This window comes from Astyanax mexicanus, chromosome 1 (genome assembly GCF_023375975.1).
Source record: "Astyanax mexicanus isolate ESR-SI-001 chromosome 1, AstMex3_surface, whole genome shotgun sequence".
Classification (NCBI taxonomy): Eukaryota; Metazoa; Chordata; class Actinopteri; order Characiformes; family Acestrorhamphidae; genus Astyanax; species Astyanax mexicanus.
The window spans coordinates 6,692,280-6,718,664 of record NC_064408.1 but is presented as its reverse complement, the minus strand read 5'-3'; the positions used below and the strand labels follow the sequence as shown (position 1 = coordinate 6,718,664).

The following is a 26,385-nucleotide window of genomic DNA, read 5'->3' as shown; positions in this document are numbered from 1 at the left end:
TTACACTCTTTGGCCATTTTTCTGCACTAGAAATGCGCACTCTCTCCGCTTTTAGACTCTTTGGCCATTTTTGTGCTAGAAATGCGCACTCTCTCCGCTTTATACTCTGTGGCCCGTTTTTCTGCACTAGAAATGCGCACTTTCTCCGCTTTTAGACTCTTTGGCCGTTTTTCTGCGCTAGAAATGCGCACTCTCTCCGCTTTTAGACTCTTTGGCCGTTTTTTGTGCTAGAAATGCGCACCCTCTCTGCTTTTAGACTTTTTGGCCTGATTTTCTGCGTTACAACTGCGCACTCTCTCTGCTTTTAGACTCTTTGGCCCTTTTTTTGCGCTAGAAATGCGCACCCTCTCCTCTTTTAGACTCTTTGGCCCGTTTTTCTGCGCTAAAATTTTATTCTCTCTGCTTTTAGACTCTTTGGCCTGATTTTCTGCGCTACAACTGCACACCCACTCCGCTTTTAGACTCTTTGGCCCGTTTTTTTTGCGCTAGAACTGTGCGCTCTCTCCGTTTTTAGACTCTTTGGCCCGTTTTTTTTGCGCTAGAACTGTGCGCTCTCTCCGTTTTTAGACTCTTTGGCCCGTTTTTTCTGTGCTAAAACTGCGCATTCTCTCCGCTTTTAGACTCTTTGGCCCGTTTTTTTGCGCTAGAACTGTGCGCTCTCTCCATTTTTAGACTCTTTGGCCCGTTTTTTCTGTGCTAAAACTGCACATTCTCTCCGCTTTTAGACTCTTTGGCCCATTTTTTTTGCGCTAGAGATGCGCACCCTCTCCGCTTTTAGACTCTTTGGCCCGTTTTTTCTGCACTAAAACTGCGCACTCTCTCTGCTTTTAGATTCTTTGGCCCGTTTTTTCTTCGCTAAAACTGCTCATGCTCTCCGCTTTTATACTCTTTGGTCCGTTTTTCTGCGCTAGAAATGCGCACTCTCTCTGCTTTTAGATTCTTTGGCCCGTTTTTTCTTCGCTAAAACTGCTCATGCTCTCCGCTTTTATACTCTTTGGTCCGTTTTTCTGCACTAAAACTGCGCACTCTCTCTGCTTTTTGATTCTTTGGCCCGTTTTTTCTTCGCTAAAACTGCTCATGCTCTCCGCTTTTAGACTCTTTGGGCCGTTTTTCTGCGCTAGAAATTAGCACTCTCTCCGCTTTTAGACTCTTTGCCCATTATAAAACCTGATTAACAGCCGGCTTTCATGCTATTTCTAAAATACCTCGCGGGCCGCTCCAAAAAAGGAAACGGGCCGCAAATGGCCTGCGGGCCGCAGTTTGGACACCCCTGCCTTAAATTCTCAGATTAGAGTTTAGCATCTATGGGGCATCATTAACGGACCATCTAAATAAAGTGATATCGTTCTTTTATATCAATTGCTGAAGTTCCAACAGCTCTGATTGTGCAGTCTTCAGATAATCACAAACTCTCTATAGGCCTGAGTGTGTATATTTCTGAAATAAACTGCAGTAAAGAGGGGGCGTATCAGATGCTTTCGAGTGCTTAATCCAGCATAAAGAACAGCATTACAGCGAGCGCTTTCTGTGATGCTAACTCATCCCTCGTGTTTGCACTCTTTCATTAAACAAGAGGAAGGATTCTCTCTGGATTGAGAGCTGTTTAAGTGATTTCTCTCTAAATAAGCGTCATATCTGTAAGACATTTGCATTCCTATTGTTTGCCTTTCGTTTAATTGTTGTTGTCTTTTTCCTTTTGCTAAATGTGTGCTTTTTTTCCACTGTAAATCCAATGTCACGGTTTGTCTTTTGCCTTTCACTTTAGCTTCTCTAAAATATTTTTTAGCAGCCAGACCAGACAGAAAATCAGAGCAATGCTGTATTTGTTTCATGAGCTCCTCATAGAAAGAAATTAAGAATTTTTCAAATAACAGGAAAAATAGGCTTGTAAAACCACATTTGGGCATTTTTCATCTTAAACAAATTCACATAATTTATATTAATACATCAAACAAAAGATCAAATACTCAACAAATGGGATTATTGATGATCACCAATCATAAAATACGGGAGCACAATTAGCCTGATAGAGATACACTCTACAGTACATACCTGATAGATAGATAGATAGATAGATAGATAGATAGATAGATAGATAGATAGATAGATAGATAGATAGATAGATAGATAGGGACACATGAGAGAGAGAGAAAAAGACTGACAGAATGGGGAAAAATAGAGAGAGAGATAATGGTAGCAGAAAGAAAGCAAGAGAAAGTAAAGGGGAAAGAGCAAAAAGGGACAAGAGGGAATTAAAACAGAGAAAGATGTGAAAAAGAGAGATGGAGTGATTGAAAGAAAGAGAGAGCATTGGCCAAAAAGTGGAAAACAGAAAGAGAGCAGAGATAGATAGATAGATAGATAGAGAGAGAGAGAGAGAGAGAGAGAGAGAGAGAGAGAGAGAGAGAGAGACTGAAAGAATAGGAAAAAGAGAGAGAAAGATAATGGTAAAAGCAAGAGAAATAGTGAGAGCAAGAGAAAGTAAAGGGAAAAGAGCAAAAAGAGAAAAGAGGGAAATAAAACAGAGCAAGATGTGAAAAAGAGAGATGGAGTGATTGATAGAAAGAGAGAGCATCGGCCAAAAAGTGGGAAACAGAAAGAGAGCGTAGATAGATAGATAGATAGATAGATAGATAGATAGATAGATAGATAGATAGATAGATAGATAGATAGATAGATAGATAGATGAGAGAGAGAGAGAGAGAGAGAGAGAGAGAGACTGAAAGAATGGGGAAAAATACAGAGAGATAATGGTAAAAACAAGAGAAATAGTGAGAGCAAGAGAAAGTAAAGGGAAAACACCAAAAAGGGAAAAGAGGGAAATAAAACAGAGCAAGATGTGAAAAAGAGAGATGGAGTGATTGATAGAAAGAGAGAGCATCGGCCAAAAAGTGGGAAACAGAAAGAGAGCATAGATAGATAGATCGATAGATAGATCGATAGATAGTAAAGCGGTCCCAGACCATCACACTACCACCACCATGTTTTACATTTAGTACGATGTTCTTTTTCTGAAAAAGGTTTAGATAGTAATTTTCTTTTTCCTTAATAAATGAAATCTTCATTTAAAAAGTGCTTTTTATATTTACTCAGGTTATATTTGTCTGATAATAAAGCAAAAATAAAATCAATCTGTAAGGGGCAAATACTTTTTCACGCCACTGTATATGCATTGTTTGACATTAAAGTATGAAACAAAAAAAAAATAAAAAATTCAAAAACAAACTTGATTAAAAAGGGAGCCACCCACCATGAACCACAAGGGTGAATCACCAGTCATCCTAGTAAAACTATATATATATAAAAAAAAAAAAACTACAGTGTAGTGGCTTCATCAGATGCTCGGTTGATTGTTTCTGCTATTGAAACTCCCATATTATGGTCTGTCTTTTGCTTTTCACTTTAGACTATTGTTTTTCCAGCACAGGCACCCAATCAGAACAGAGCTCTAAACGAAACCAAAGTCACTTATTTACTATCTACACACCAAACACACTTTTTGGAAGAGAAATAACAGAAATATCGATTAACCAATAAAGCGCCGGTGTTACAGTTGCCTCAACGAGCTCTACTGTGTGGTAACAGGGTGGTACACAGGCTTGTAGAACAGCATTTTCTACTATATATGTATTAACCATATATGCATCAATCTACAGCTTAAATACTCAGTTAATGCTTAGTATGAAACATTTTAGTATGGAAATAAATGTATAACTAATTTATGTAAAATACTCAATGGTCAGTTGCTTAGTAAAACTATTTACAGTCCAAACCGTGCTGATTGAACAATATCTCTATATACAGTGTTCAGATTTTTTTTTTTTATTATTATCATTTTTGCCTATTTTGCTAAAGGAAGCTAGAGTAGACTGGGTTTATTAGATGCACTACTGAGTGTGTTGCTGTTATAAAGCCCACAGAATGGGTGGTCTTGTGTTTTTCACTTTAGGATTATCATTACTTCCCGCTGTTGAGCATACAAACCAGATACTCACCCTAATATGAGCCGGGAAAGAGCAGCATGCTGAGATATTCACAAAGCTTTCTAGTTATTATTATTGCCTCTGGGTGCTCTCTCTTTCTTTCTTTCTTTCTTTCTCTCTCTCTTTCTCTGTCTCTCTCTCTCTCTCTCACTCTCTCTCTTTCTCTGTCTTTCTCTCTCTCCTTCTGCGCTTGCTAGGTTTTACTTAATCAAACTTCTCTCCTCAGCTCTACGCAATTAAACGCCTCCGAAATTCGACATTTTCTGTCTGGAGAGGAGAACTGAGGATTCAGGGCTTATTCTCTGGTTTGGAGGAGTGTTAGATTGCAAAAAAGCGGAAAAAATGGAAAAAAGAATGAGGTTGCCGTCTTTTGTTGGCGAGTGTCCAATTCTCTCTGAATTGCGATTGGTTGATGGCGTCATTGTCGGAGAGAGGGTGCTATTTTCTGCTCTTTTCATCTATTCTTTCTCCCTCTTTTATCTTTTCTGTAAAAATTGTGAATCCCAGACTTGCTCTCTTTTGTCTGCAGAGAGCCGTGTCGGTGTCCTCAGCCAGGCTCGGGCCGGACAGGGACCGGTGCAGTCACGGCTGATGGATGACACTCATCTCTCCTGTCCCTTCTGTGGCCTCGGAAGAGCCAACGCAAAAAACGCATCAAAGAAATTACCCTTGGAATTTCTTCCCGAGTTAAACCAAGCCAAACCAAACCAGACTCTATACTAAATTAACTCATAACAAACAAAATCCATAAAAAAAAAAACAAACAAAATGAAACTGAGCCAAATCAAAACCAAACTCAAACTCAGGCAAACCAAACCCAGTTAAATCCGAACAAACCAAACCAAAACCCAAGCCAAACCAGCAAACCCAACCAAACAAACACCAAACCAAAACCAAATCTTGGAGTAAAATCCAAACCAACCCCAAACCAAATCCAAACAAACCCATCCAAAACCCAAGCCATACCAATACCAACCAAACCCAAAAAGACCAAACCCAATTAAATCCCAAATAAAAAACAAAGCAACACCAACCCTAAACCCAACCAAAACCAACTCTAAACCCAACCAAAACCCAAACCTAACCAAATCCAAACAAACCCAACTTAAACCCAAGCCAAACCAACACAACAAAACTCAACCTGACTAAACCAAACCAAACCCAATTTAATCCCAAACCAATACCAACCATAAACCCAACCAAAACTCAAACCAAACCAGCAGCAAACCAAAATCAACTCTAAACCCAAACCAACACCAAATCCAAACAAACCCAGCCAAAACCCACTGCAAACCAACACCAAACTAACCCAACCAGACCAAACCAAACCCAACCAAACTATACTTAACTAATCCATACCAAACCAAACTGAAACTGAGCCAAAAAAAAAATCCCAAACAATCAGACCAAAACCAAACTCACACCAAGGCAAACCAAACCCAATCAAATCCCAAACATAAACCAGCACCAACCCTAAACCTGAAAAACTCAAGCTGGACCAACAGCAAACCTAACCAAATCCATACAAACTCAACCAAAATCCAAACCAGACCAAATTATATTAAATCCAAACAAACCCAACCAAACCAAACCCTACCAAACAAACCCAGACCAAAATGAAACTGACACTACTAAACCAAACCTAAAACCAGGCTAAACAAACCAAACCAACACCACACCCAATCCAGACCAACGCCAACCAAAACCAAACAGAGCTAAACAAACCAGAACAGACCAAACCAAAATGAACATCAAAATGAAACAAACCTAACCAAATCCAAACTCAAACCAGACCCAAACTCAAACCAGACCCAAACTCAAACCAGACCCAAACTCAAACCAGACCAAATAAACCAAACCAACCTCAACTCCAAATCCAACCAAAACCCAAAACTAGATCAGGCCAAACAAACCAGATAAGACTGAACAAATCAGATAAGACTAAATGAAAAAAGCTTAAATATTACAAACATGTTAACTTATCATTTAGATTTTTTCTGTATTTCCTCCCTCTTTGATCTTTTCTGTAAAAATATTGAATCCCAGACCTGCTCTGTCTTTTGTCTGCAGAGCTCCGTGTCGATGTCCTCAGCCGGGCCCGGACCGGACAGGGACCGGTACAGACACGACTGATGGATGACACTCATCTCTGCTGTCCCCTCCGTGGCCCTGAAAGAGCCGACGCAAGAACCGCATCAAAGGAATCATCCAGGGAAATAAGGGCAGCTCACAGGCCGGCTACAGCGCGGTGAAACTAGACTGGCATGTCAATAATGATCAGTCATTCATCACGGATCAGCCGAGGGTCTCCTGATGCAGGACTCTGCTGCTCGTTGAATGAGAAAGGTGAAGAGCAAGGCTGGAAGGATGTCTAACGCAGCGTCTCAGTGGACATCAGTGTGGCAGGCTGTGATAACCTGCTTGAGAGCATGCAGTAATATATTGCAGGATATATTTCAGTTTAAAACACAAAATTCACAAACCTATAGCTATGTCAGGACTTTGACTGGGCCACAAATGAATATTCTCTGATCTACACCATTCCACTGTAGCTCTGTAGTGCTGTATGTTTAGGGTCATTGTCTTGCTGGAAGGTGAACCTCCTTCTCAGACTCATTTCCTTTTTTTTTTTTTTTTTTTTGGTGTAGTAAAACATGATAATGAGTACCAACCATTGTTGAGTAGACCACTTACGTTCTCCCCCAGCGTTTTGAGATCCAGTAATTATCAATAAATGTCTTCAGTCCCTTTGATGTTAGAAATGCTCGGCAACATTGTAAATGAGGGTCACCCTCAATGTTTCTTCCCGAGTGAAAATAAAGGTTGATTGATTGATTGATTGATTGGTTATCCAGGCTCAAAGTAGCTCCACGCCTCATTGGTGGAATCCCGAGAGCCCTGACGCTTAAAACAAAGTATTAAATACTGAAGATGAAGATGTAGCTAATGCTATGGGTTGTAAACAGTGTTTTTAATAAGCTTTCTGTGCACTTTTAAAGTCATTAATGCCTCATTTTAAATGTCAGGGCTCTCCAGATTCTACCAATGAGGTGTGGAGCTATTTTAAGCTTGGATAACGGTGTAAAAAGCGATTTATCAGCATTAGCAAAATATGCCCCAATCAAAACCCATTCTAGCCTGTTTGGACAAACTGTATAAAATTGCTGGATATCAGAAAGCTGTGGGAGAATGGAGGTGTGCTATTAAACAAACTTTAGTACTCCTTATCATGTTTTACTACACCCAAAGTCAATGTCACACCGGAGTTCTCCTTTAAACTTTCCTTCAATCAGATAACTGCAGTAATCTGATTATAAAGTCATTAATTAAAGTCATTAATGCCTCGTTTTAAATGTCAGGGCTCTTCAGATTCTACCAATGAGGTGTGGAGCTATTTTAAGCTTGGATAACGGTGTAAAAAGCCATTTATCAGCATGAGCAAAATATGCCCCAATCAAAACCCATTCTAGCCTGTTTGGACAAACTGTATAAAATTGCTGGATATCAGAAAGCTGTGGGAGAATGGAGGTGTGCTATTAAACAAAGTTTAGTACTCCTTATCATGTTTTACTACACCCAAAGTCAATGTCACACCAGAGTTCTTCTTTAAACTTTCCTTCAATCAGATAACTGCAGCAGAGGTGGAAAAAGTACTGAATAATTGTAATTAAGTAAAAGTACCTTTACTTTGCTAAAATTCTACTCGAGTAAAAGTAAAAGTACCCATCTAAAAATCTACTCGAGTAAAAGTAAAAAAAAAAAGTACTCAATTTAAAATTTACTTTGAGTACAAGTTACATGGTAATATAGGTGAATATAAACTGTATTTTTATAGTTTTACAGTTCGTATTTTTTTTGTAACTTGCCATTGCTATGCTTTAACTGCTATTTACATGTTTTTTTTTTTTTTTTTTACATTTAAGCAGATTGTTTAATGTTCCAATAAAAACTTAAGGAATTATCATGAAAAACATGAAATCATACAAAAAAAACTGTTGGTCGGCGCATGCGCAGTGCCGTGAAGAAGCACATATCGATGGGTAGCATAACTTGACGGAACACCGGTTCCCCCATGCACAGTTGATTCACACAGCATCTCTTCCGCTAACCATAATAAACACTGCTGGGAAAAGTTCAGCTGCGCTGCCATGGAGAACAAAACTCAATTTTTTTTTTATTCAGACAATTCGTTTTTTGCCGGTCCCGCTTTATAATGTGTCCCTTAGTACTATGTAGTTACACAGTAACAACCCATGTAACTACAGTGTAACTACTGATGAAGTACACATTGTTACAGATTAACTACAGAGCTACAGGTTATGTAATTACACATGTGTATTAAGGTTATTTTGACTTGTGTAAGTACACATGTGTACCAGGGGGAGTGTACTTACACATGTGTAATAGTGTGTGTAGTAGACAATAGCTGTTAGATAAATTTATACTCACACACTATTACACATGTGTAAGTACACTTGCTCTATTACATGTGTAAGTACACTCACCCTGAATTAAACCAAAATTATATATATATATAAATAATACACATGTGTAATTACATAACCTGTACCTCTGTAGTTAATCTGTAACAATGTGTACTTCATCAGTAGTTACACTGTAGTTACATGGATTGTTACCATGTAACTACATAATACATAACTACATAATAAAGTGAGACCTTTTTTCCCCCCAGCATTTAATTATTTACTCAGTAACAGGGAGTTTTCCAATGTAGTGAAGTAAATTACTTGTGTCAAAATGTACATGAGTAAAAGTAAAACGACCTATTTTAAAAACTACTTTAAAAAATTACAAATTACTCATAAAATCTACTCTAATCTAAGTAACTTGAGTAAATGTAATTCATTACTTTCCACCTCTGAACTGCAGTAATCTGATTATAAACATGCACTAAGCGTTCCTGCTGTTGAAATGCATTGGTACAGCAGCAGCGATAGACACATCACGCTGATGAGGAGCAATGCGTGCTGAAGGAGATCAGTCGTGAGCAATAAGTGATCCGGATCACGAGCGTGGAGCGCCCGAGGCGAGACCACAGCTTCCTCTGCTTCACCAGCTGCTCCATATCAGGGCTTTTGTTTGTGAGCTGGGAAGCGTCGCATCTCCATATCAAAGCTTCTGCAGGGGTAACAGCGAGGACATGGCCACCATCCACTTCATCTGCCCATGCTGGAGAACACAGAGTGGGGTTTCTCTTCATTTTTAACCAATTTCTCCCTCCGTTTAGCTCCTGCCAGCTCCCACCTGCTAGCTGGGTTCTGATATCTTCATTTTTCATATCTAGCTTTTTTCCAGGACCTGGCAAATTAGATTGGGTGAAACGTATTCTGGTTTTCAAAGTGGACGCTGGGGACACGTGGAGGAGTGTTGTGGTTACAATTTAAGTCCAATAAATTAAGCCTGTTTTATGTAAAAATGGGATATTTCCAATTATTACTTAACTATTTTGAGTTAGATGAACCTTGATGAACATGATTTTGCTATTTATAGGTTTATGTTTGAGTAAAATGCACATTGCTGTTTTATTCTATAAACTACAGACAACATTTCTCCCAAATTCCAAATAAAAATATTGTTATTTAGAGCATTTATTTATTTGCAGAAAAATGAGAAAAGGCTGAAATAACAAAAAAAAAGATGCAGAGCTTTCAGATCTCAAATAATGCAAAGAAAAAAAAATATAAGAAATAAATATTTCACAGTTTTTATGCATCTTGGCATCATGTTCTTCTCCTCCACCAGTCTTACACACTGCTTTTGGATAACTTTATGCTGCTTTACTCCTGGGGTAAAAATTTAAGCAGTTCAGTTTGGTGGTTTGATGGCTTGTGATCATCCATCTTCCTCTTTATTATATTCCAGAGGTTTTCAATTTGGTAAAATCAAAGAAACCCATCATTTTAAAATGAACTATTATTTTTTTCCAGAGCTGCATACATTCCAATGGAGATCTTTGAGTTGAATCCACTATTAAATACTGTGTTCGTTGCCAATGGCTTCTGGCACAATCTATTTGCATACTGGGTGGGCGTGTCTCCCATTTTCTGATTAACACTCACCATCAGTGTGTAGTGATTCCCCCCTACCCTAGTTAAACTTGCTTGGCCTCTGTGTTGTAGGCTGTAAGAACAAGCATCATTTTCTGAGCTGCAGTAACTTCTTTCTTCATCTACCTTTCTATTAGTATGAAAAAAAAAACTATATATATTTTCATGACTATTTACATTGTAGATTCTCACTGAAGCATCAAAACTATGAATGAACACATGTGGAGTTTTATGTACTTAACAAAAAATGAGCTGAACCTCCACAGTCACCGGACCTGAACCCAATCCAGATTTGAGGTTTGGGGTGAGGAAGGCAAAGGAGCAACAAGTGCTAATAAACACCTCTGGGAACTCCTTCCTTCCTTCAAGACTGTTGGAAAACTTTTCATTTCAGGTGACCACCTCTTGAAGCTCATTGAGAGAATGATGCCAAGAGTGTGTAAAGCAGTAATCAGAGCAAAGGGGGCTATTTTGAAGAAACTAGAATATAAAACATGTTTTTAGTTATTTCACCTTTTTTGTTAAGAATAAAACTCCACATGTGTTCATTCATAGTTTTGATGCTTCATTGAGAATCTACAATGTAAATAGTCATAAAAATAAAGAAAACCATTGAAATAGAGAAGGTGTGTCCAAACTTTTGGCCTGTACTGTATGTATTGTAACAGCTTTAATTAACGGTTTATAACCTAATTAATGATCATTAATAAACCCTGTTTATATACTATTGCTAAACCCTTTATAAAGGAGCCTTATTTTAAAATGGTACCGAATCCTGTTTTATATCCCAGACCAAAGCAGGAATTGAACTCACTACCTGTCACATTTTCCACATCCCGAAATGAGAAAATGTCCAGGATAAAAAAGGACATCTGTTCATCCTAAATAAGACGACAGGCAGCAGAAGGATAACGGAGCTGACCAGAGCGGGAGGTGCAGGGTCTTAGCCATGTTTAATCTTCACAAAGAAGATATTACTGCGCATCCCATAATACGCTACATGTAATCTGTTTTTTTTTTTTTTTTTGTGCGGTTTATGGTCGAGCAGACGAAAGTAAACTGGATCCACTGAACATTTTTCATAATTCAACAATGCTACAGTGAGCTAGCACACGCTACGCTACTGCTAATGCCATGCTACGCTAATCCCACTACGCTAATCTTTCTTTGTGTCGTCAATATTCTTTGATTGACATTGCAGATTGTTCTGTAGTGTGCCATATATATATATATATATATATATATATATATATAGGTATACGCTTTTACAGCTCTGTTTTCCTAAAAACATCTCCTAATCTCTCCTCTTAATCTGAGTTAATAGAGTTTTATTTCTAGTTCTCATCAAATTAATCAACACCTGCTTTGGTAAATTGGTAAATGTGGTAAATCAGGTGATGATGGAACTGAACATAATATACACATGCTGGCTGAGGAGCATCCAGGAGAAATCTGGAATCTCTACACTTTATTGTTTTATGTTTAAATGTGTGTGTGTGTTTTTTTTTTTTTTTCAGGCAAAAACACTCGTATTGCTCAGATAAGTATATATATATATATATTTTTTGTTTGCAGTGAAACAGTTCTGTTATGACGTGGGACATATATATATGTTTCAAATATGCTTAAAATATGCAATTCCAATGGGGAAAAAAATGAAAATAGAAGGAGCAAAAATAGTATTTTTGACCAGACTAGTATTTTTGTTATTCCAATACTGTCAGCATTTTAACTAAGTAGTGTAGGACATTACAGGTGTTTATTTGAGTGAATGGTTTAAAGGTTTAATGAATGAAGTTACACCTCGATAAAAGAAGTAAGGATACTTTAAAATAAAAAATAAACACACTAGCAATAGCACAGCATACTCTTAACAGGAAACAACCGTAAACCCAGAAGACTGCATTGTGCACTAAGGGCATTAACACAGGACACATCTGGACCCACATCTGGACAAAAAGACATGGACATATTACCATTACCAAGTATCCAAAGACCATTAAAAAAAATGTTATGATGAAACTGGCACTCACAAACTAGCAAGTTATCACACTTTATGCTACTCTATGCTAATGCCGTGCTATGCTAATCCCACTATGCTAATCTTCGTTTCTTTGGTGTCGTTTTGTCAGCTCTAACCCATTTCAGTCTCCACAATGTCAATATTCTTTGACTTACATTGCAGATTCTGCCATATTGTTTTTAAAGTCAATGCTCTTAATGGTTTCACAACAAAAAAAATAATTTAAAAATAATTTAAAATGTCGGAATAGTCCATTTCTATTTCACCTGCAAAATGACCACTAGAGCACTTGCTGAAAGAGGTTATAAAATAAAATAAAAATAAAACACACATACTAGCAACAACACAGCATACTCTTAACAGGAAACAACCGTAAGCCCAGAAGACTGCATTGGGCACCAAGGGTATTAACATCAGGACCCATCTGGACTCACATCTGGACAAAAAGACATAAACCCATTCATTTAGGGTATTCAATTACCATTACCAAGAATCCAAAGACCATCAAAAATGTCAAAATTTAATTAAAATTAATTGAAATAATAAAAAATAATTTAAAATGTCTGAATAGTCAATATCCATTCCACCGGCAGAATGGCCAGTAGAGGGTCTGCTGAAAGTGGTTAAAATAAAAAGGTAAAACACACACGCTGGCAATACCACAGCATACTCTTAACAGGAAACAACCGTAAAGTATCCAAAGGCCATTGAAAATGTTATGATGAAACTGGCACTTACAAACAAGCAAGCTAGCACACTCTACTCTATGCTAATGCCGTGCTACGCTAATCCCACTACGCTAATCTTTCTTTGTGCCGTTTTGTCAGCTGTAACCCATTTCAGTCTCGGCAGTTTCACCCTGGCGACAGTGAGGGATCGCTAGTCATTAATGAATGCTAGCAAACACCAAAACATGTCAGAGCGAGGCCTGCACAGTTCGTTTTCCTGATGAGGACGCAGTGCCTCGGCGCTACCGGCGCAATCCGTTAGAACGCGAGCGCCCAAAGAGCTGTGATCTGTTAAAATGAGAAATGAAAGTGTGACAGGTGTCGGCGTGAGTGCGTATCCAGGCTGAAGGCTCACTGGAAATAACCTGCTGACTGTTATCAGAGCGCGAGGCGGCGAGGACGCCCCACGCGGGATGAAAATGAATCTGCCAGAGTCAATTCCACTTTTCTCGTCCATCTGAACAGCGCAGAGTAACCAAATGACTGGTGTCAGGAGCTCAAACCCCCGGAATCACTCGGCCGGTCTTTACCCAACCTTCAGGACTCCCGAAGTTACTGAACCGCCGCTGACAGCGACTATTTACGGCCTGTCTGTCACGCTAATTAGAGCGAGTCCAGAGCGTGGTAGTGCTAATCATACCGGGAGCTGTATGATAGTCGTTTCCTGATTAGCCGCATTAGCGGTGAAGGTGGCGGCGCTTGAAGTCATTGTCTGGAGCTTCCAGAGATTTATTGGCACCTGTGGTTGAGATAAGCAGAAGGTACGACTGATCGTTTTTTTTTAAAGATCAGCTTTATCTGTGTTTATCAGTTTAATCTTGTAGAGAAAACAGAAAACAGAAAAAAAGACAACCTGTCAAAATTGAGGACATTTCTTCTAACGAATGCGTTTAACTACTGTGAGTTGTTCCTACTGTAAAACAGATATCTCTGGAGCAGATAAAGATGCCTGATGTCAGCTAAGGGCTACTAAAAGGGAGTAATGTCCCCAGAACAAAGCTGTGGACGGAGCTCCATCCAATACTAGTCCAGCTCAAAAAATTACAATATCTTTGAGAAGTTACTTTATTTCAGTAATTCAGTTTAAAATGTGAAACTCATATTATATAGATATATTACGCTTACAGCCAATGAAAACCCAAAAATCTGTGAAAATTAAAATATGATATAAGACCAATTGGTAATTTCCTGCTGGAAAACAAAATCTGCATCTCCATAAAAGCAGGACGTGCTGTAAGAAGGACACACAGTCCAAGCGGCTTGAGGTTGGAGGTTCCACCAATCAGTGATGGTTTGGAGAGACATGTCATCTGCTGGTGTTGATCCACTGTGTTTTATTATCAAGTCTAAAGTCAGTGCAGTTTTGTTTTCCCACAAAATCTTACAGCACTTCATGCTTCCCTCTGCTACTGACAACTTTTATAGAGATGTGGATTTCATTTTCCAGCAGGACTTGGCACACTGCCCACACTGATACCAAAAGTATAAATTGGTCTTATAGAATATTTAATATTCTAATTTTCTGAGACACTGATTTTGGTGTTTCCATTGACTGTAAATCGTAATAATCATCAACAATAAAATAAATAAACGCTTAAAATAGATCACTCTGTGTGTTTAATACATCTATATAATATATAGAGTTTCACATTTTGAACTGAATTACTGAAATAAAGTAGCTTTTTAATGATAATGTATATTTTTTGAGATGTACAGTTATCCTAGTTAGCAATATATATATAGCAGACTAACAAATAAATTACCCTCAGTGGAAGTCTCTTCAATAAAGATGCAATTCCATTTATTTATGATATAGTATTTCCATTGAATATGAAAAAGAGGAACCGCCAGATTTACATCATAACTAAAAAAAAAGGGAGAAATAAAAAAAGCAAAAATAGAGTAAAAAGTCTGACTAGCACTTTTATTATTTTAATACTGTCAGCCTTTTTTTTAACTAAGTAATGGAGGACTCTACATTACTCTCCTTTAAGGGTGTTTTTTTTCCCGGCTGTGTCTCAATTCACTAGTCGGGGCAGCGGTAGTGTATTGGACTGCAACCTTGATGACCTGTGAGGAGCGGTGTGTTTATTTATTTATTTATTTTTTCATTTCTTCCTGGGTTTACCTGCTTTAAGATCAACGGTTCTGTCTGCAATTGGGTTCAACAACCCTCTGGGCTGGAGAGCTACTAGTCTGTAGCACTCCATCCCATAGACTGTGTACTGTATGGCTGGACAGAGCATCGTCTCTCAAAAGTGAAGCCACCACAGGTCGGGCGCCCCCTGCTGTTCGGTTGCAGAAAGCTGCGTAACCCCACCCATCCCCATAGGTTTCAATGGCAAAACAGAACAACTTTCAATCACGTTTTTTTCTAATATACTGTAATTCTACCTCCATTATTTAAATGCAGCAGCTAGTGTGACCTCTGCTTATATTGTGAAATTTTTATATCCCCACAGAATTCATTTTTTAAAAACGTTATTCAGCTCTATTCAAAAAGGTGTGGTTATTGGTTTGTAAAAGAGCTGGGTTACACCTAGTCAGGGTGGGACCAATGACTGTGTGGGCGGGACCATAGACTGTGTGAGCTCTGTGGAGGCAGCTCTCAGGGGCGGGGTTATTTAAATGAGTAGGCTGTATCTCCACAGTCTTTCTCCCTCCTCTGGTCTCTCCTGCGCTCTACAGACTCTGGTTTCAGGATCGCCAACATGGCGCAAGATTTTGGCTTCATTTTCATTGAATGAAGGGGAACGGCGTCCATCTTTTTTACAGTCTCTGGTTCATCCCATTACAGTTCATTTTCCATAAAATAAGCTTTTTGGCTGCAAAACAGTTTTAAGATTTAATGAATGAAGTTCACACTTCTGTAGCGGCTTTTAAGAAAAGCAAGGATGCTTTGAAATCAAATACTCAGTACCTATCCAAAGACCAGCCATCAAAAACAGTATGATGAAACTGGCACTTATCTGGACTGCCCCAGAAAACTGCAAGCTAACAGCTCCCCAGATAAGAACATCTAAATGCTACTTTACAGAGTATTTTGGTTTGTTTAACACTTTTAAGTTACTACCGAGATTGCTACCGAGTTTCAGTTTAGTTCTTCAGCAGTATTAGCATTAGCCGAAATGCACTAGTTCTTTCTCCGTTTACTAGTCCGCATGTTTACTGTGTTAAAACAAGATATGTGGGACAAACTTCTAGCTGATATCGCGCTGGCTTATCTGAACACTGAGGGTTCCTCAGTGTAGCGCTGTCCGGCAGCTTGCGCTAGCAGTTAGCTAATAGTGCTGCTGCACTTAGCCTTAGTGGAAATATGGAGACCTAAGCTTACTGTAAATAAATGGAAGCACTTTACTCACCCAAATGTCTGTAGATTAACATCCAGTGTTTGTTTGACTTTAAAGGAAAATGTTTTTTTTTTCTTTGTTTTTTTTTTTTAATTACAGTTTTCTTTACAGTTTTCTTTCTGGTCTCGGCGAGACCTGCTGAATTAGAAGGAAAACATGGCAACACCCCTGTTCCTTACTAGTTTACATATAATGATATATAATCCAGTGTTCCTTATGTATGAAAATAGACCCAAAAATAGATGTTTATTGATAGTGCAATGTAGAAAAAAAAGAAAAACCTTGAAAAAGAAGGTGTGTCCAACCTTTTTTCTGGTATTGTACAACTTCTATTCATTTTCTAAGAGCGTTCTGAAGGCCACCGTACATGTTCTTCTGTATATACTGAGAATGAAACATGTAAGATCAGCAACTCGACCCTTTTTTTTTTGATGTTCCTCCATTCCCACATCCTTTTCAAACAGCAGATATAGAATATAAACACAGTGAATTTTAATACCCGTAGCTCTGGAAATAATGCTCACTTCAAGCACTCCTGGCATGTCTTCAAAAGCCAATCATTCTATAGATGATAGAAGCATGACACGCACTGCAGCCGCAGCGTTTTAAATAACTTAATCCTCCTCTACTATCCGTCCAGCGCACTGAGGAAATTGTGTTCTAGTGCAGAATAAAGTGCTTTATTTCCCTCCGTTCATGCCTCGCAGCCCAGTCAGTGTGAGGAAAGTAATGATTTAGTGAATCTTAAACTACAATGGGATAAAAAAAAAAAAAAAAAACATTGGGTGGTATATTTGTACTGCCTATTTCAGCCCAGAAAGCTTTGTGATAAATTTGGCCAAACCATGTTTTTAGCTTGTAATTTATTTGATTCTTGTCGAGCCAGTATCGGATGGTAGTGGTTGCTGTGTTCTGCTCACGCAACTTATAATGTGATTTATTGTGTGTGATTGTGCTTAGGTAAGTGTGTTGTTGCCATAGTTAAAGGAAGTGAGCTTAGATTAAGGAGGGATTCTGTTTGTTCATAGGTTATTTTTTGGTAGGTCTGTTACTTGGCAGTTGAGGCAATGGACCATGAACATAGTGTTAGGCTGTGCTTCTGGATTCTTGTCGAGCCAGTATCAGATTGTGGTGGTTTTGCTATTGTTGTTAGTTGAGTGAGTAGTAGATCCTGGCTGAGCCCTATGCATAACCCCAGCTGTTAGGTGCAGGATTTGTCAATTTCCTGTATTATATTACTTGGTTGTTGGGTACACATATTAATGAAAATTATACCACTGTTGGCCATGCTACTTTTGATAGCTTAAAAAAAAAAAAAACATTTATTCACTTTCTTCAAATCAAAACAGGCTTGAATCCAGAACATTCCAATAAAATGCTCAGTATCTTCGTAAAATGCTTTAGAATTCTTAGAAACACCTTAGCAACCCCCTAGCAAGCCATTAGCAACATCCTTGCACCACCTAAGCAACTGCAAGGCAACACCTTACGAACCAACCAACCAACTCATTCAAATGGTGACCACCTAGAAACACCTTCACCATTGCGACACTTCTTTAGCATCCACCTAGCAATCACTTTGCAACACCTTATACCTTAACAGCTGTAGAAACCAATACCTTCACTGTAGAAAGACCTCAGCAATCAACATGTTACTGCAACAGCTACCCACCAATCAACACCTTAGCAACCACCTTAGCAACCTTAACAGCTTTAGAAACCAATACCTTCACCATAGAAACCTTAGCAATGTTACATATGCAGTATCTGCACTTTATCCACCTTAGCATTCACCTAGCAATACTTTTGTAACACATAGCAATCAATATGTTATTGCAGTAAAAAAAACTTCACCTTAGCAACCTCCAAGCAACACCTTGACAGCCTTCTAACACAAAAGTTTAGCAACTAACATCTATGCCATAGCAACATATTGTCAATCCCATTGCAACGCCTTAGCAATCAACATGTTATCATAGCAACCATCCACCAACCAACGCCTTAGCAACTAACAGATATAAGACACCTTATCAACACTTTAACAACTGCTTAGCAGCAGTTTGACAACCAACTCATGACATTTTAGGATCCAACTCTATCACCATCTTATGCTTATGCTTAGCTATGTGGATGCTTTGTGTTCACCTACGTTACCACAGCAGCCACCCACCCACCAACACCTTAGCAACCTCCAAGCAACACCTTGACAGCTACCCAACACAAGACCTTAGCAACTATAACAGCTAAGGTCTTGGCAACCACCTAGCAACACCATATCGATGAACAGCTACCCCACAGCAGCACATTAGCAACCACTTAACAACCCATTAGTTTTTACTTTATAGCAAAAAATTAAATAAAAGCATTAAATCAAAGATTCCCATAAATATTAGACCAAAAGGTGAAAAAAATACATATGAGCAAATCCAACCATGCAAATCAGATGAATCATCTTTAAATTGATCCACAGTGTAAACAAAGCCCTAAAACACTTTATACTGGTCTCTGAAACACAGCGTATTTTACACCACCTCAAAACACCACTGGTTTACAGCCCCCGAGACGGACCGCCCAACAGTGATTAAGACCTGGTTCTGGATCTGAGTTTCAGACGGGCTGAAGGGCTCGGCATGGGGGGCTGTGGATGTTTGTCTTTATTAAAGGAACAGCAGGAACTGCTTTAAAAAACCTGACAGTGGCAGAACAGCACTGGGATTAACACATCAGAACAACCAGTCAGAATGCAGCGAGCTGACAGTCAGCACAGTTTAGCACCAGCAGCACAAATAAAAACCATAAACACAGAAGAGCAGCTCAATTTAACAACCCAGCTCTGTCCATACTGTGTTCTTCCATACTGTTTGGAGGATGGACATGTTTAAAGTGATTGTGTGAAGAAATGCACTGTAAAAATGACATTTTAGCAGCTAAAATATGTTAAAATCCAGTGTAAATATCTGATTTTGATCTGGTTTAAGGCTTTAGAATGACTCTTTAGAATGGGCTATGTAGCATAGCAGAGCATGCAATAACATATCTATATCTATGTTTTTAACAATTTGATTTCTGTCTCTGATTGGTGTTTCCTGGATTATTAGGATCAAATCTTAGCTTAGCATAGATGGCTATTCTGGTCTCGATTTAAAGGGTGGTCCCCCCATTTGGCAAGGGCTAGCTTTTAGCCTAGCACTGATACCCACAAGTGTTCTCCTACAAGTGGGTGGTGCTACCCCTGGATGGGAAAATCTGTGGTGCCTTCCATGTGAGTTAAAAACTTTAAAACATTCTTCTATTCCCTTAAAAATATCTGATATTTTATTCATTGTATAGATTTGATAAGAAGTGCTAACTTTTTTGAGTTATTGTCTACACACATGCTTAACATATCAGAGCTGTGTTTTATAATTCACACTCTCGATAGAAAAAAAAAGATTTGAAGATGTATGTGTCCTAAAAAAAGGGTTATTGTGTGTTGCTCCCTTGTTTTTTCCCCCAAAAATGCACTGTAGCTTTTAGCCTAGCAATGTTACCAACAGTGGCCCTTCTGTAAATGGTGCTGCCCTTGGATGGCCCTCTCTCAGAGAGTTGGTTCCACTATTTGGAAAGGGTTAGCTTTTAGCCTAGCACTGATACCCACATTGGCCCTTCTAGAAGTGGTGTACTCAAAATTGGCCATATTCTGAGTGATGATTTTCATAGACTACAAGGGTCAGCTTTTAAACTAGCACTGAAACCCATGGTGGCCTTTCTGTGAGTAGTGGTTTCTCTGATTTAGCAAGTGTTAGCTTTTAGCTGAGCACTAATTCCAACAGGGGCTCTTCTACAAGAATTAGCCTAGGCCCTTTAATAAGTGGTGCTCCTAATAGTTGCTTTTTTTTTTTTTTGAGTGGTGCTACCCATAGTAGCTCTGAGTGGTGAGTGGTGCTTTCCCCTATTTGGCAAAAGGGTCATATTTTAGCCTAGCGCTGATAACCATAGTGGCCCTTCTATAAGTGGTGGTTTTCCAATTTGGCAAGGAATAGTTTTTGTTAGAAATTGAAGAAATTGTTTTATTACTTCCATGAACTGAACTCTATTATACTACTAAACCATAACAAGATAAAGACAGCTTAACCTTCTTGGATACCATTAATTACATTAATTAATGATCAATAAATAGGTATGTTCCCTAATTCTCCAAACCTTGTCCAAACTCACAACACCAGCGATGGAGGAACACATTTGGGAGCCGAGCACAGATTGGCCAGTCTGGACTGGGATCAAGCGGAACTCACCGGAAGGTCATCTGGAAAACTTGGCCCAGGTTGACCTGTTGGGTCTTGTTGTTGTAGCCGTGCAGCATCTCGCTGAAGAGCGTGTCGTTGAAGCGGGTATCTTGGCGCGGGCACTTGGGCCCGTCGCAGTTATCAGCCAGGAGAAGGCATGAGCGACCATCTGCTGCCAGCTTGTACTCCTGTACACACCTGAGCGTGGGACACGGAGAGAAGCGACAGATGCCAGAGTGAGTAGAGACATCCTGGCACCCTGACGGACACACTACCAGCATGGCGTGGTGCTACAGATCTGACACGATTAGAAATGGTCAGATTAAGGAGCTACAAAATGAAAATCGGTGTTTTGGTAACACTTTATTTTAAGGAACACAAATTAGGTGCTTATTAATGTCTTATTACTTGCTTAATAAAGCCTTAATTAGACATTTGTAAATGATTTATTCACGACTTATTAGGCTTTATTCTATTCCTTTAATAAGTGTTACTGGTGCTTAATTAGGGGTCTGTGATTGATTAAATATGTATTAAGTTCTTTTTAGTGTCTAATCAGTGCTGAACAGAACCTCATTTTAGAATATGGTACACTTCTTGGTCTATTAGTGACTTATTAACCCGTTATTAACTCAGTAAACTCCATCACAGCCATAACCTTACCAAACTCACATATAGATCAAACTGCTGCCAATTATAATAACACTAATAACAGAAGAATTAGCTAATAGTTAATAATGCTTAATAATCTGCTTAACAGGGTACTAACTGTAATAACTGTTTATAGTGCACTATAAGAACTAATACAGCCATTATTAATTAATCATTTACACATAATAGACCCTAATTAAGCACCAATAACACTTAATAACACAGATTAAAGCATAATAAGTAGTAAATAAATCATTTTCAAATGTCTAATTAAGGCTTTATTAAGCAAGTAATAATACATTAATAAGCACCTAATTTGTGTTCCTTAAAATAAAGTGTAACTGGTGTTTTTTTTCCTAAAAGAAACATTCTACTGACTGTACAAACTAAATGCAAGATTTGCAATTCTCATAGACCCATATTTTATCTACAGTAGAACATAGAACATCACTGATCATCAGTAAATTTTACATTTCATTTGTAAATTAAGGGACCAGAGTCTGAAGGAAGAGTGGAGAGACACACAGTCCAAACTGCTTGATGTCTAGTGTGAAGTTTCCACCAATCAATGATGGTTTGGAGAGACATATATAGACATATATTGGAGAGAAATATACAGGGGTTGGACAATGAAACTGAAACACCTGGTTTTAGAGCACAATAATTGATTGTGGTGACGAACAGTTCTGGTGGAAACAGGAGAGTTGAGGTGTACATTGAATTCTGCGTGATTTGATCAGCCGTGGTTTTATGTTTTTTGGATACAATCCGGGTTAGCACCCGAACATCCCTTTCAGACAGCTTCCTCTTACAGCGTCCACAGTTAATCCTGTTGGATGTGGTTGGTCCTTCTTGGTGGTATGCTGACATTACCCTGGATACCGTGGTTCTTGATGCATCACAAAGACTTGCTGTCTTGGTCACAGATGCTCCAGCAAGACGTGCACCAACAATTTGTCCTCTTTTGAACTCTGGTATGTCACCCATAATGTTGTGTGCATTGCAATATTTAGAGCAGAACTGTGCTCTTACCCTGCTAACTGAACCTTCACACTCTGATCTTACTGGTGCAATAATGTGCAATTAATGAAGATTGAACACCAGGCTGCTCCAATTTAGCCATGAAACCTCCCACACTAAAATGATGACAGGTGTTTCAGTTTCATTGTCCATCCCCCTGTAGTTGGTTTATTCATGGCCTCTCACCCGCAGAACATCAGCACGTTGCTGGACGTGGGGTCTTCCGGCAGGGGCACCAGCTGCTGGAGGCAGAGCTGCTCGCATCCACCGTTAAACCCGTCCGTACAGTCCGTACCCAGAGAGTAGTCATAGCAACCTGAGCCATCTTTCATCGGCCGCAAACCTTCCGGGCACTGGAGAGAGAGAGAGAGAGAGAGAGAGAGAGAGAGAGAGAGAGAGAGAGAGAACGAGAGAATAAGCGAGAAAGAGGTCAACATCTTTGTGCAGGTCTAAGCTTTCTGTTACCAGGTAACCATGAAAGGAGCAAAGGGTAGGAACTCTAGTTAGAGGGTACACGTCCCTGGCAGGTTACCCTAATGAGGCCCACAAAGGTCTCCTGCCTCGGGGAAGTGAGGGGATGGATGTAGGAGAAGAAAAAAAATTACATTATCCCAACGCCTCCTACACCAGGGGCAGCAAACATATGGACCACGGTCAGAAACCAGCCAACAGAAAGTTCAAATCTGACCTGATTCTCACATTTCCTTAGAATCCTGAGAAATGTGGTTTCTGAGGCAAGTAACCCTGATAAACTTATCCTGTGCAACAGAACTAACTCTTACTCTTCCTTTCCCGGGGCGGTCCTGATGAGTGCCAGTTCTATCATAATGTTTTTGATGGTCTTTGCGATGACTGCACTTAAGAAAACTTTCAACATTCTTCTTTCTTTACTTAGTTGAGTAGTTCTTGCTTCTCATAATATATATTAGAATATTACTCAAATAGAGTTATTCACTGTATACCTGTAACTCTACCTCTTCACTACTTTACAACTGATGCTCTCAAACACTTTATTAAGAGACAAGAAATTCAAGTAATAATGAACTCTTGACGAGCTCAGCACAGCTGTTAACTGAACGCCTGAATTCCAGGTGACTCTACCTCCTAAAGCTGACTGAGAAAATTCAGCCAAGATGTGCAAAGCTGTCATCTAAGCTATAAAAAAAAAAAAAAAAAAAAAAAAAACATATTCTGGCATCTTTTTATGGGCCAATTTATATATTTTCAACTGGGCCCAAAACTTAACATCATCAACCTGACCAAGCTAAAAAAAATCTGTATTACAAAACTTGACTATACTAGTCAACCAGCCTAATCAGAAAGACCAACCTACAGTAGTTGGCTTGCAAGACCAAGTCTGATCAAAATCAAGTTTAACATTTACTATGATGGTCAAGAACAGGTTAAATACTTGGATACTTGGGGCACATGTCACCCCGCTGCTCATTGAGCTCCACTGGCTACCAGTTGCTGCTCGCATCAAATTCAAAACTCTTACAATCGCCTACAAGGTGATGACAGAACAGCTCCTTCCTACCTGCACTGATCACTCCTGAAGGCTTATGCTACCTCCCGGCCGCTGCGCTCCTCCAATGAACGTCGCCTCGCTTTGCCAAACAAACATTCACACAAAGCAATCCAGACTGTTCTCATACAGAGTTCCCCAATGGTGGAATAAACTACCTTCTACTACCAGATCAGGAGAATCTCTCACTATCTTTAATAAACTCCTGAAGACAGAGCTCTTCAAAGAGCACTTACTCTCCTAACACCTCTAACACACTAACTACTTCTAACCCCATTTCCTTCTTCCCCTCCTTCACTTCTCTATCCCTTTATTTCCCTTCGACCTCCTTTAAGCCCTATCTAAAATGGGTTATCTAAATTCCTATTACTTTTGTACTTCATTATTGTAAGTCGCTTCGGACAAAAGCGTCTGCCAAATGAAATGAAATGTAATGTAATGTAATGTAATAACCAGTTGGCTTACCAGGGAAAGACCATTAAAGACTAGCAAAAGCTGGTATCTGGTTTACCAGAGAAAGTTCTACTAGGAGACTCTAATTCTACATCACACCATAACATCGTACCTTAAACCATTCCTCACCATCATCCCCACTACCACCATTTTGGCCCCACCCAGTTGCTTGGGATGTTGGCTCCACCCATTAGCACCTTCCTTATATGGTAATATCTGTGTGGGTCTAGAAGCTACAAGACCTGGGCCAATGAATGGACAAATATAGTAGTGCATCTCAAAAAGTTATATAAAGAATATAATTGGGAAGTTACTTTATTTCAGTAATTCAGTTCAAAATATGAAACTCATATATTATATAGATTAATCTATTTTAAGCGTTTATTTATTTTATTGATGATTATTACAGCCTACAGCCAATGAAAACCCCCAAAAATCAGTGTCTCAAAAACATTTGAATATTATATAAGACCAATTGAAACTTTTTGGCAGTGTGGGCAGTGTGCCAAGTCCTGCTGGAAAATGAAATCCACATCTTTAGAAAGTTGTAAAGTGAAACACAGTGGATCAACACCAGCAGATGACATGACTCTCCAAACCATCACTGATCATCAGTACATTTTACATTTCATTTGTAAATCAATGGAGCAGAGTCTGGAGGAAGAGTGGAGAGACACACAGTCCAAACTGCTCGAGGTCTAGTGTGAAGTTTCCACCAATCAGTGATGGTTTGGAGAGTCATGTCTGTCATCTGCTGGTGTTGATCCACTGTGTTTTATTATCAAGTCTAAAGTCAGTGCAGTTTAGTTTCCCCACAAAATCTTACAGCACTTCATGCTTCCCTCTGCTACTGACAACTTTTATGGAGATGCAGATTTCATTTTCCAGCAGGACTTGACTTGACTCACTGCCCACACTGCCTAAAAGTACCAATTGGTCTTGTCTAATCTTATTTTAAAATTTTCTGAGACACTGATTGTTGGGTTGTCATTGGCTGTAAGCTGTAAAAATCATTCATTACTGAAATAAAGTAACTTTTCATGGTCCAATGGTCCAAACAAGCATTTCTTTACTACACTCTAATGAAAACCTAGTGCAATGGCAGTGTGTTAATGTATAAGTGGTGCTGGCACGAGTGTTCTGCTGGGGTTGTTCTACAAATCAAGGCCACGTCTGAGGTTGAATTCAGTCCAAAAGCAATTTTCTAAAGAATTACAGGACGCTTCAGGCTTAATAAATACGTAGATGATGTTATAATATATAATATAATGCATCTAATTTCCATAACATAATCCAATGACTGGCTGCCAACAGAGCACTCTAAGTAAAGTTCATGATTTAATAAGTGATATACACACTGATACAGTGCTACAGGATCATCGCCAGGTCCTCTGGAGCTACCTAGAAGTGAATTAGCAGCGGTGTGCCAAAGGTGTGTTGGGACGTGCCACCTGAACCAGCCAGATTACACCCTTCAGTGTAAGAGTTTTGTCTCCGGAACACACCAGAGTGATGGTGATATGATGCTGACAGCTGTGGGAGTTTGGATCCTTCCCAACATAACTTCACAGAGACCTTAAAGTGCCTGAGCAGAGTCCCTGCCGCCTCCCCAAACCGCCAAGACACATTGTTCTGCCATCAATCAACGTCCAAAATGCACCACTGCTTCAAAAGACGTATCCCGTCCAACGCTTCCATCAAAGAAAGCACAGACATCTACGAGGAAAGCGAGCGTCCTTTTATTTCCAAACAAAAGCCTTCTGTGCGAAAAAAAAATGCTTTTATTCTTTTTTTTTTTTTACTGCTGTTGAAATACTATTTGCACGCTTTCAAACTGCTATCATGCTAAACACTGGAGTCTAAATACTCCAATCCACAAGGGGGAGCTGTGGAGTTAGGGTAAATTGCATTAGTAACCATTGGGTTCAATTGAGGCCTTATTAATATGATTATATCAATTATGTACTTTGTTATGTACCCTATGTACTAAATTAATACTGAAGTATTCCAGACTATGAAGAAAGACATAAGGAATCATAAAGTAACTTAAGAGTGTTAAAGAAACCAAAATATTAAAGTTTCTAAGGCTGGCAACTCCTTTCCTGGGGTGGCCCTGATGAGTGCCAGTTTCATCATTAAAATGTTTTTCATGGTCTTTGCAGTGATTACATTTGAGGGTATTTTTTTAAAGTTCTTGAAATGTTTCGGAATATTTGCAGAATTACGTTTAATCACAAATAAATGATTTTTTTTTTTTTTTATATTTAACGTGCAATAACAGTTAAAGTTAACGTACAATATTTTTCTCACCTTTTCATC

General features: G+C 39.0%; 1 protein-coding gene across 1 annotated transcript in view; it reads right to left on the bottom strand.

Annotated features, from left to right (window-relative positions):
• The window catches only part of LOC103040661 (astrotactin-2), a 1,082,674-nt gene that overhangs the window by 241,630 nt on the left and 814,659 nt on the right, over positions 1 to 26,385 (bottom strand). The window contains exons 12-13 of the mRNA XM_049465818.1: positions 22,275 to 22,441; positions 20,427 to 20,615 (exon numbers count right to left, since the gene is read on the bottom strand). Coding sequence (XP_049321775.1) covers positions 20,427 to 20,615; positions 22,275 to 22,441 — 356 coding nt within the window. The remainder of the gene's footprint in view (positions 1 to 20,426; positions 20,616 to 22,274; positions 22,442 to 26,385) is intronic.